Raw genomic sequence first — 12,946 nt, 5'->3', positions numbered from 1 at the left:
GACAAATACTGACAAATTACTTACTCTATCTGATACTTCTAAGACGTACAATGGCTTTATGTTGTAGCAGTGGTTAATAACCTCTCTCACATATTCTAGACCTATAATAATTCAAGCCTCCCTAAAAACAGATTCTGGGAAAATGTCACAATATGTAATTTCTGCTTTGCGACAGGCTGCAGGCTTTGGCTCCACCAAAGCCTTTGGCTGGGTTTTGGAGCAGAAAGAACTAACAAGCACCATTTAAACCATTAGACTACAAATGGAAGATTAGCATGGTGAAGAGGACCAACTCTAATCTTAACCTCATCAGTTGATATTAATTAAATAAGATACCTTTCCCAATATCCCTTCACCGTAGCACAGTGAGTGAAAACAACACATTATTCTTGCAAAAATGACATTAGACAGGAAGTCAAACATCCTGAAGGTGAAAAATAGGTGTGTTGTTAGACATTTGCATACCTGAATGTCACACTGTCCTGCCCATTGTGCTCTCCACATTACACCATTGTCAAGTGGTGTTCGGAATCCTTTCTAGGTTCTCAGTCATGCTGTAGCTCTGCTTCTCTAAAGTTCTGTTAGACTGTCTGGAGCTTGGAGGCAACAAACCCTCGGCATTCCACCCCACCTTCTGCTTTACTGTGCTAGTCCATGCTACCACAGTATCCGTGTTGGAAGAAATTACAGCCCTGTGAAACTCTTACTCAGGAACTACTACTATGTGCACCTAGGACTGCACCACCACTTCTTCCTGTCACATGGTGACTGTGCCAGACATAGCTGGTACACAATCTGCCAGGTACCTATGATTTATACCTGGCATGGAGAGGACTACCAACAACCCTGGTTGCTTCCTGCATAATCCCATGCCTAAAGAAGCCCTTGATAGGAGGAGCAGCTGACCACGCTACAGGTTGACTTTAAGCTCTTCCTATCTTCCATCACATGAACTTATGTAGTTCCTCTCTCACTGGAAAATGTAATATTATTGCAATGTCTTTGGAGTCAGGCCATGACTGTGGTTTGATGACCTTCAAAATAGGAGCTTTGCTACAAACTCCCTTTTCTGCCCATTCTAAATTATATTTATTGAAGAAAAATATGGTGGCCATGTCTAACGCCTGGGGAAACAATGGATGGACTGACTCTTTTAGAAAATGATTCAATAACAGGTCTGCCTTGTAAAAATATTACTCTTGTAATTCTGCCAAGACTAGTGTTTACACGGATTATCTCTCATGTAAGTAATAGTAAAATAAATCAAAACTTTGAGGAAAGTGCCAGCTACATACTTGAATTTCTCAAAGTTGTTTTTTTTTGTCTTAACACAGCTGGGTAAGACAGTCTGGCAAACATTTAGCCTCAACATTCCCTCATGTTTGCAAGATATTTTTGAATTATATATATATATATATAAAAGATAATTGCCATTACATGTGAACTTTCTTTGGCATTCAGCTAACTAAGAAAAATTGTCAGCAATTTATATATTACCTTTTTAAATTTCATAGGTGGCTGGTGTTTCTTAACTGGTAGAGCTTCCATCCTTCTTTGAAAAGAATCTATATAAAGGGTGCCAGGTCTGTTCCTGGCATTAGACAGCATAGCTGACTGAAAAAAAACCCCAAAGCGTACTGGATTTAGCTTGTACAAATATTTTCAGAGATGAGGACAAAATTAGGCTAATCAATTGAAGATATGAATGTAAGTTCATGTGAAATTTTTTTTTCCAGACGTTTTCTTCCCAGTAGCAAACACATCTTTCTTGAATCCAATCCTGATCTGGCTCCAAGCCTCCCTAAATTCAGCGCTACATTTACAGGCCAAACTTGCTGTGGAAAGCAGGACACCATCAATCAGTATATTAAGCAGGGTCCTAACTTGCACTGATAACATCTGCATAGTAGGTGAATGGAAAAAAGGCAAAGGCGGTCTTTGCAGAGCATGAAATCAACTGTGTCTTTGTGCCTAATGAAACAGGAAGAGAAAGGGTAGACTTCCAGCTCAGCCTTCCAAGCCTGCTGCCTCTCTTTCTTTCCCCCTTCAGTAAATTCATGCCTGGACAGGATCAGTTAACAGCAGAAATATGCCACCATAATTCTATGGCACTGAATGAGACAACTTGTACAGGAAAGAAAAAGATAATTTTCATAGTGGTTATATTTTGCTTGTTCTCGCTTAACAAGTAAAGAGAAAAAAAGCATTAGCACAAAAATAGTAGGGTTTCTGCATTTATTCTTAATCTCTGTTGTAGAAACTGAGTGATAAACTGGCCCATCTGCCAAAGAGGTTATAGAAAAATAATCGATCACTATTCTTTGTATAGAAGATCCTGGAGAAAGAAAGTTGAACAGAGGTTATTGCAAAGTCTACTTAGGAAAAACAGACTTTGTGGGATGAGAATGTGGTGCAATTAAGTGGTATATGTTTCCCCAGACATTAGAACAGCACTGAAATGCTGTACTTCTTGTGGTTTCTCATCATTAGATTTATAGATAAGCGAGGTGTGGAAGAGGATTGATTTACAACATATTTTTATATGTAATTCTCAATAAAACTGGCTAGAAGTAGGCAGATGGTGTTCAAGTTTCACCACACTTCACTGCCAATACACTGAATTCCTGAATTGCCACACTTTGCCAAATTTTTTTTGAGATTAATCTCTCCTGGAAAGGAAATGTGAACTATCCCCAAATGTTTGATGATTTTCTAGTATGTCCTAGGAGTCCTCTAGGTATCATGACAGCTCATCTCCCTAGATGTTGGGGGTTGGAACTAGATGATCTTGTGGTCCTTTCCAACCCTAACTATTCTATGATTCTATGTTCCTGAGATTTATAGGTTGGCCTGATACGCCAGCTAATCTTCTCCAAGCCATTAGTTTAAGCTTAAAGAAAGAAAGAAACAAAGCACCTTCCCCCCACACACACACCCATTTCCCCCCAATTTAAGAAGGAAAATACTGAAAAAAATACAGAGATTAAGTGGGAAAAGATTTTCTATAGTTGAACTAAGAACACCTGTAATTAAAAGCCATAAAATGATAATAATGTTTTACATTGAAATTCTTCTACAAGCACCTAAATAATCTATGTAAAAAAGTAAATTGAAGTCATACCTGGCCATAGCAACCTGCATAATGAATAAGGCTTGGGTGGTCTTTTGAGCAACTTAATTCTGCAATAGCTTCTGTTTCGCTCACCATCCATCGAACACACTCCAGCTGGCCATTCTAAACAAATAAAAAATATAAATTCCAGCTGTTTCTGTTCAAAACACATCTACTAAACACAGAAAAGTTTATTAGAATTATTAAAATATTATGAAATTCCAGTTTGTTTGAAAATGTGTTATCTGCTGTCATGTAATGCACTTGTTCATCTTGTCCCCTATGAGTTACTGTTTGGCTATTGATTACAGTGAAAGTGGCAGTCAAACAGTATTACATACACAACCTGGTCCAGACTGCAGAGAAAAAAAATAGTTCTGTTTTCATCACTTGTACAGCAAGGCTCAATGACTAAATAAGATAATTTGCTGGAGCAGACTGAACAGTCTCCATACAAACTCTGATAGGCACTAATCACTATTCAAATCCATGCTTCCTAAATTATTCTTATGTATGTAGTATCTGAACACCTAATCCTCATGGATTGGGACCTATCTCTAATAGATACTGTATAAACAGAAACAAGGAGGTGATTCTTGGCCTGAACACATTTACAGCCTAGTCTCAAGACTCCCAAGCTGCTATGCACACTCCTAGTAGTTTGCAAGTTACTGTGAAGTGGGACGTAGATGCTTTGGAAAGAGATGAACATTTTCTTCAGAGCACGCTTGTGGCCCAGTGTAAAGGCAAGAGTTTTTAGCAGCTCCTCTTCCAGCAGCTTCTTTTCAGCAACGGTACCTTGCTAAATGCAGTTTTGCAAGACCTACATTCCAGCCTGTTCCTACTTCGTTTTTCAGCTCTCATATTCATAAAGGCTATTATATTCTTTATAGCTGAAACAAGTATTTCAATTGCTCAGTCAAAACCTCAGAGAGATCAACATACACAAATATAAAAAGCTGTTTGCGTACGTTAAACTGAAAAAGCTATCATGAGAAGGAAAGAAATACCCATTTAAAGTTTCAGTTTTATTTTTATAAAAACAAAGAGAAGACTGTAACAAATATTAACCCATTTAAAATTATATGGGAGAAATAAAAACTGGAATAAGATTAAACTGATATTTGTCTTATTCTTTCCATATGTAATGTATGCATATAAACACAAAAATGCACATCATTATATTTTACTTACTTTTCTTTTTTTCTCTCAATTTCAATAATGAAGTGAAACAATGAAGCTACTTCTATTCTTTTTAGCATAGTAGAAAAAATCCACCTTATCATATTTGGGTTCGAATATTAGTGACTAAGTAATAATTTTTTATTTTGTTTTCCTTTGTACCACAACTAGTGAAACATTTTTGTATTTTTTAAAATTAAGGTAAAGAATTAATAAATTACTTGCTAAATAAGATAATTTTGCTAACATGGAAAGGATTCCTCTGCAGTTAGTTAAATAACTTATCAACATGACAGTACGACATAACAGCACTCCATTTTTTGCTCTCTAGCTCACAGCTAAAGGTCAGAAAGAGTACTATAATCAAAAGAATTAGTTTTAATTAATTAATTCTTTACTGGGAACATTATGCATCATCAATGAATTGTTTAAATTCTCTTGCATGGAAATTTCTGTTCCTGTATACAAGTTTTCTTGTAGAACACAGGTGCATGCCCCACATGGCGTAACATTATGGAACTTAGAATGGTATAACATAAGAGCAAGAATGAATAAAGTCCATTCTATCAGTATGCAAAACCACTTTGGAAGTAAGACTCAAGGACTACAAAGTTTAATTATGCTGAATTACTTCGAGGCTGTCAAGAAATTTCCAATGATCCAGGTCAAGTTCAGCCATGCAGGTCACCATTAGAAACACTTGGGCCTGAGCACCTCCATTTACATGAAAAACTCCATTACATTTACACACTTTTCTGTGAATGTCAAAGCATGCTCAACTATTATAAAAACTAAACGAGCCAATCATTAAAAAAGCCAAGCTTTCTGGAGAAAAAGACAAAAGATTTTATTTGACTATAAACACAATATATATGAAGGTTGGGGGAAAAAAAAAAAAAAAAAAACCAAGAAAGAAAATGGTTTCCAAGTAAAATTGTAAGACTTTAAATTGGCAGACTGTAACTATTCAGTTTGGACATGAGCCAAGGTATTGAAGCTAAATACCTGACTTCTATAATAGCATTTCATTAGTACAACTAGCTATCAGTTTAGGTTTATAATCATATGGCTTGTCCCAGAAAATTAAAAGAAAACCGCAACCCTGAAACCTGGATCAGGGCCATGGGTCATTGAAAAGATGTCTCAAAGATGCAAACCTGGAATCCACCAGTCCTCTTTCCATTTCTAAAGTTTTCCCAAGGAGTAAATAACAATAAAATCCCAGAAGAATAAGAAACTCTTGTATTGTATTTCACCCCTTTCCTTGTTTCTTCTTAAGGTATTTAGTGGATAAAAGAAATGGTATCCAACTATTCAATCTCACTTACTAAAGAACCAGAATCAGTATGTTTAACTATCAGCCTTCCTGTGCACCACTACGTTTTATTTTAGTGCAGCAACAACAGTAATTTTCACATTTTCCTAAGTAATAAGTGCAAGATCTTGGGTCGAGCCATCACAGGCACAGCTACAGGTTGGAAGGAGAAGTGACAGAAAGCAGTTTTGCAGAGAAGGACTTGGGGGTGTTGGTTGCTGAGAAACTGAACATGAGCTGGCAGTGTGCTCTAGCAGCACAGAAACCAACCGTATCCTGGACTGCATCAAAAGAAGTGTGACCAGCAGGTCGAAGGAGGTGATCCTGTCCCTCTACTCAGTTCTCGTGAGACCCCACGCTGAGAAAGTTGGGGCAGTTCAGCCTGGAGAAGAGGGGCTGCAGAGCATTCATAGCATTCTTCCAGTATCTGAAGGGCCCCATAAGGGTATCAGAGAGGGACTCTTCATCAGGGACTGTAGCGATAGACAAGGGATAGCAGGTTTAAACTTAAACAGGGGAAGTTCAGGTTAGATATAAGGAAGAAGTTTTTTACTGTGAAGGTGGTGAGGCACTGGAATGGGTTGCCAAAGAAGTGGTAAATGCTCCATCTCTGGCAGTGTTCAAGGCCAGGTTGGACAGGCAGGGCTTGGAGCAACCTGGTCTAGTGTGAAGCACCCCTGTCCATGGCAGGAGGGTTGGAACTAGATGATCTTAAGGTCCTTTCCAACCCTGAGTGTTATATGGTTCTATGATTACAGTGGAGACAAAGACTAGCTTACCTTTATTGCTAATCCAGCTGGAGTTAGCTGCTCAATGTTTCGTTCATTCAAACAGTCTTCACCCATCAAAGAAGTGAGATGCTGCAGGCATTCTGCATGTCCCTTTGATGCTGCTACATGTAACAGGTTGTTGTCACATTCATCATGGATCTTATCCAGATTATCTGCAGCTAAATGTGGCTGTTAAAAAAAGTATTATGTTAGTTACACCTAAGGATAAAAAGATATACAGAATATTTAAGCCTCACATCCAAGACACAAGCCAAACACAAAGATGTTTCCTCATAGGAATGTTCTTTTATAACTCAAAATCAGAAGCTTTTCACCTCACTGTACGCAACATCGCTACGGTTAACAGAAGGACAGAGATGGGATTTGCACTGCCTTGATTCACTTGTAGTTTCTCATTTTCATGCAATTGTCATGCAATTGTCAGTGCAAGATCTTGAGTAGTTTTAAGTCTTTGTACTAGTTTGATCAATTAAGTAGCAGCAAAAATACTTAGATTTTCATAATTTCTGTCCATTGTGTTTGGTTCCTCTCTCTTTTCTTTTTTTTTTTTTTTTTTTTTTTTTTTCCCATTATATTACAGAACTACAGAATGCTTGAGGTTGGAAAAGATCACCTGGGGTCATCTTGACACCTGCTCAAGCAGGGTCACCTACAGCATGTTGCTGAAGTTTATGTCCAGATTACTCATGAATATTTCCAGGGAAGAAGACTCTGCAACCTCTCTGGGCAACCTCTTCCAATGCTTAGTAACAAAGTTCTTGCTTGTATTCAGATGGAACTGCCTGTGTTTTTCATCCTATCATGTGGCACCACTGGTAAGAGTCTTAGAAAGATATTGATGAGTAACTGAACAGAAAACATCTATGACTCCTAAAAAAAAAATTCCTGATTAATTTTGCTCATCACAAAAGTGGCAGTTTGCCTTAAGCACCATCTAAAATGAAGTTAAGCCACATGACAGACACATGTGGGACAAATGTGGTACCTTGTTTCCATTTAAAAAATTTGTTGAAATATTTATGTGAAGGACTACACAAGCATGAGCTGATACATTTTCTTCTCAAGTCTAATTTTGAGACAAAACAATTGGACTGAGAAAATCCAAAAGGAAAACAAAAGACAGAAGATGGAGTTAAGAAGTAGCAGAAGTAAGTTCCTAGAGGTGTGCAGACTTGCCAGAGTATAGTTAAGTTAGTCTATTCCATGCAAAAGTTTTGAACTGTTTGGGAATAATACACATTTTCTCACTATCTATCTACCTATGGTGACCTCTTTTTCCTCTCTCCGTTCCTATTTCAGAGTGAATTTAATTTGCTTCTATTTCTTATTGAGCAGTCTAATATTGTCTTGTGCCTCAGTCTAGTCTTTGAATATCTGCTTTTGTTCCTGCTGCTACGTTAATAGCATGCCTTTGTGCTTGAGCTAGACTTGTAAACAGAGAAGCTAAACAAAAATCTAACAAACCCAGTTCTTATACATACACTGTGCCTCCATCAGCGGTCCTGAGTGGAAATCACATGCTCTGAATCACTGTGTTCACTTACATCTCGTTACTTTGGAAACCATCACTGATAGTGTCTGATCATCGTGCCAGAATTTACTAAAAAACTTCATATGGGTCAGAGGCCAATGAGGCTTTTGAGAAAGCTCCTGCCTGTGAATGCTGCGGCAACAAGACAGCATAAAACCTGCTGAATAATAATCAGAATACAACAGAGGCCCCTCTGTTTCCATCATCAGTCTCTAAGTAACTGAGGTAAACCAGCAATAATTGTACAAAGCGACCCACAAATGTTGTAAAAGGCAAAACTCAATTAAGATTTAAATTCAATATTTAAGTGAATCAATAGCTCAAACTCATGCCTTCTATAAGACTTCAGTGTACTGCATACACTAGCAATCTTGGCAGTCTTTACATAAAACTAGTATCTTTGTTTTGTTACACACTTGATTTAAAGACTAAAACTTTCCATTTGGAAGCCCATATGCTCAATTATGAAGAAGCACACAAGATAAAAAAGGCAGCATTTCAAAATATGTGCTTCATCAGCTTTGGTGGCTTAATAAACCCCATCACCTTTATTCTTCTTGTTTCATGAAAAGGATGATACTTACCAGTAAAGATATTTGGCCTTCCTTTACAATATTTAAGATGCTCTTATTTTTTTTTCCTTCTTCGCTCCTCTCTTCTGGGCCCCCTACACTGTTCCAGTTCATACTCAGTTCCTCTGGCTGCTTGTTTTCTGCCACTGCTGTCTGCAGGTGGAAAGTCCTCAGGTGGCAGTTTGGCATAGTCTTCTCAGTTTTGTGAGCATGAGGATCAACAAATGTCCTGCTGAGGAAGCCCTTACCCTGGGCTTCGGATTCATGGACTGAGCTACACTTCACTAAAGGCTGGGAAAGCTCTAATTCTTCTGTTAAATGCTTGTGCTGATCAAGGACAATAGGCTGTGTTTTTCTCAGCTGAGAGCCTTTCACAGGAGACAGCACATAGAACTGCATGCTGTTAGCAGGCGAGCTCTCTGTGTTCCCTGCAGAGCAGGTCTTGCTGCTAAGACCATTCACTGTTGAACACACACCCAAAAGTTTTTTCTCAGGAACTACCTTTGTAAAAGGAACAAGTTGCTGGCTTGATTTAATATAAGGCACATCCAAAATTTCATCCATATCCAGGTCATAGTGCTCCAGCTCCCCAAGCATAACAGCAGGCTCAATGTTTTTGCTTTTAAGGCTCTCTTCTTCTCCTGGACTTTGGTCATCATTTGGAGGTGCAGATTGAGAATCACTACCTTTCTGGTATTCTCCCTTCCGGTTCTTGTGGTCATCACTTTCATTGTTCTCAGAGCTTTCTGGCTGATGCTTTAACGGGGAAACCCTCTTCACTGGTCTGAATTTATTGCACACATCTGCAATTCCTGATGGTTTCTGTGCATTTCCAACAAGAGTGGCGACTCCACAGTTCCAGCTGCTGCTGGAAACTAGAGAAATGGAAGAATGTGATTTAGAAGTAATTACTACCAGATAGGTGACATGATACAGCATGCTTTAAAGATATACTTGACCAAACACTGGAAACAAGAATTAAATGATGACATGACACATTCATATCTAAGCAGCTTTAACAGCATCTCTATCAAAACAAATGAAGAATTTGAGACTCCAGAGAAGAAACTTTCTTCAAATAGGACATACATTGTAATCAATTACAAATAAAGTAGTTTTAATCATGTAATGGTCATCAATAAGAGCTTAGTGGTGTTTACAGTGGTCCTGTCCGCTGGAGAATGGTCAGAAAGAATCTTATCTTTGTATATAATTACATGATGGGAAGCAGGGAAGAAGGGGGAGTGAGGCTCTTCTCCACAATGTCCACTGACAAGACAAGAGACAATGGGTTCAAAGTGAAACTCATGAAAATCCATCCTGAACACAAGGAAATGCTTTTTTTACTGTGAGGCTGGTCAAACACTAGCACAGGTTACTCGGAGACATTCACACAGAGCTTCCATCTGTGGAGATACTCAAAATCCAACTGCACAATCCTAAGCTTAACCTGCTCCAGCTAACTCTGCTTAAGGAAGGCTTTTGAACTACATGATCTCAAGCAGCCTTTGCCAATCTAAACGATTCTGTGAGTCTCTGATCTGAAAATTAACCCTACTTATTCAGGCATGACGCTTCCTTTTCCATTTCTCTCTATGCTGGGCTTCTCTGCCAAGCTTTCCATCTCTTACATATGTAACCTGTACACGCACTCCCCGCACACATACATAGCTCTGGACATTCCAGACCATTATTTCAGGGCACTGCAGGATCTGGAGTTTGACCAGTGAATCTGACTTGCAGATAAGAAAAGGAGCTCAAGACACCTGAACTCTTAATCCTACTGAACTTGAACTTTATCCTACAGAACTTGCACTCTTTCACAGACCCAGAACTCTGACACAGAGATTTCCTTATTTTGTCTTTTTTTGGTGGAGGAACAGCACTAAAACCACTAAAGCATTTACACATTTTCTATGCCCCTTTCAAGGTACACTAAGAGTTAAAGCATTCTAAAAGTCAAGAATACTGTTTAAACAAAGCAGATTTATTACATGTGCTAACTGCATATCAGTGGGATCTAATTTGTGGTCAAAACACACAATTTGCCATGAACACCTTCCTAAGGAAACAGATATATACACTTTCAGCGCAACATTAATGTCTGAAGTAAAAGATTAGTACGGCTTAGTAGTTACGGATGTCTGAAAATTACCTTAATGCTTTTGGAAGTGCTTAAGAATATATTTCCGAAGAAGAAATAAAAATAATAATAATGAAAAGGCATGTAACTTAGTGGGCCAATACAAAGAACACACTGTACTGACTTATTTATGTATTGTATAAGATTCTAGGTTCAAAGGCCTACACTTTTATGTTGGTTTTATTTACATGTGAAATTTTTTCCAAGTGATACAGGGAAATGGATACCATATGTTTCCCAGCTGTTTTGCTCTGACAGGAACTATTAAGCACTCAGTATGGAAATGAATTCTGTCTGAGTTTTATGAAAACAGTGCTTTCAACACAGGGGTCTAGACAGAGGAAAAGGCATCAACATTTTGTTTGTTGTCACTTTATTTAGGCTTACATTTATTTTGTTGCTTGTCTTTCTCCACTTTCTAACCTTAATAACACATATATTTACATAAACCACTGATGACAAAATTGTAAAATTGGATACTGTGAAGAAGGAATGGCCTTTGTTACATATCTGTCTTGGATCATTGTGAAGTCATGTATTTCTCTTTTCTTTCATTACAGTTAGAGCACAGTAAGGTACTTCCACATTTTTTGCTGGTTTTGTTCCCAACGCCCCTTTACAAACACTGTTTTTCCAGAAAACAAACTGGAATACAGAGAATGGTTAGCAATATTTTTACTGACTTAGAGACATATTCTTCAGTTAACTGGGATGACAAATTTACACTGCATCTAATAAATTATTAGAATATGGCATTTAACCACACAGCAGTAGGGAAGAAAGCAAGTTAGACTGGTAGACACAATCCTTCTTTGTGCTGTTTCCTACTTGGTTGCTGTACAGGCTGCATCAGTGCTTAAGCAATAACAACATGGTTTCTGCCTACAGAGCATTGAAACCATAGGCCAGAGTGGATCAAGGCATGGCTTGAATCTCTTCTACTCTCTTTTCAGATGCTTGTTACCTGAAGAAGCAAATCAAATGCTGCCTATGCAGCAAAGCACCAGCACAGCAGGAGTCCTGTGAGTAGTTTTCAGCAGCTGCTCCACGGGAAAAACCTCTTGCTCATCTCTCCATACTTATGAACTTGGGCAGAGGCCATTAAAAGTCTGGGTCAAACAAGTGCTGTTTGATTCTTTTACAAACAACAGTAAAGGATTGTCTGAGTTTAAGGAAGGTAACTAGAATGCAGAGCAGCTCTCCTGATTCCAGAGTCTGACAAATAACTCTGGTATAATCTTGGATAAGCTGTATCTTTTCTGTGCACCAGTATCTCAAATGTAAAAAAGTGATGACAATGTTTTTTTCCAACTAGGGTGTCAAAATTATTTGTTTAACTTTTATTCATTAATATGGAGATTTAGACAGTCCAATTGAAGTAAAATGAGAGAGGAACATAAAAACTTGAGAGACTTCATTTGTATCAGTAAAGAACGGTTGTGCTGCCTGAGGGACCAGAGGTGCTAAACTATTTCCTTTGAACAAAAGAAAATAGTATCTGATGAAAACCTGTGAGCGTCAAATTTGAAAAGGTTGTTCTCACCATGTATTGTGCTCTATGCTCTCCTTGAAGATGAGAAAAGGCAAAAATACAAATAAAGAGGCCTGAATGACTGGTTTTAGTTTTTGTATTTGTTCATTTATTTATTTATAGGAGTCCTAAAACTACTGGGGGCTAATAATAAGGGCACAATTACAGAGTAACTTGTCTTGCAATTTATTCACTTCATCAGATTTTATTTTAGGAATCCATATTTACCTTGAACTTTCTAAAAAAAAAAATAAAATCCTTGTAACATATTTCCAATTGGAAGCATCTGTTGACTTCAGAGCATTTTTCAACATCATCTCTGTATCTAGGGCAGAGGGAGGCAAGAGGTGGAATTATATTTGGTACATAAGCATCTGCAGAATTATAGGCTAACTATATGAATTTTGTCCAATCACAAGACTACCTCATGCACAGATGAAACTTTACCCTCGTGACAGGCAGTTTCTGTGATACTTAAAATCTAATGCCAAACATCAGAATACCTTTACATTGTCCTGAGTATAATGAAAATAACAAAGAACTCAGCTTTTACTTTAGCTTTATAAGGAAACTACCACTGAAATTCATTGCTCGTGTGCATACAAGAGCCTGTCTCCCTGGCATATGGGTACAGTAGCGTTCTTTAAATGATGATGTTTTCATGAAGTTTACAGCACTGGTAACACAAATAGGAGGTGGCAAAAGGCTGCATATCACACATCACTATCATTACAAAACGAACCGAACATACTGCAGAGTGGTATTTGTA

At 38.0% G+C, this 12,946-nt stretch overlaps 1 protein-coding gene across 1 annotated transcript in view; it reads right to left on the bottom strand.

Moving 5' to 3' along the window:
• SNCAIP (synuclein alpha interacting protein) overlaps positions 1–12,946 on the bottom strand; it is a gene marked incomplete at both ends in the record, with an annotated part of 48,397 nt that overhangs the window by 22,150 nt on the left and 13,301 nt on the right. Inside the window, 3 exons of the mRNA XM_080638038.1 lie at positions 3,122–3,235; positions 6,389–6,568; positions 8,516–9,378. Coding sequence (XP_080494164.1) covers positions 3,122–3,235; positions 6,389–6,568; positions 8,516–9,378 — 1,157 coding nt within the window. The remainder of the gene's footprint in view (positions 1–3,121; positions 3,236–6,388; positions 6,569–8,515; positions 9,379–12,946) is intronic.

This window comes from Psittacula echo, assembly GCF_963264785.1.
Source record: "Psittacula echo genome assembly, chromosome: Z".
NCBI lineage: Eukaryota > Metazoa > Chordata > Aves > Psittaciformes > Psittacidae > Psittacula > Psittacula echo.
The sequence above is the reverse complement of the archived record's forward strand: the minus strand, read 5'-3'. Positions and strand labels throughout refer to the sequence as shown.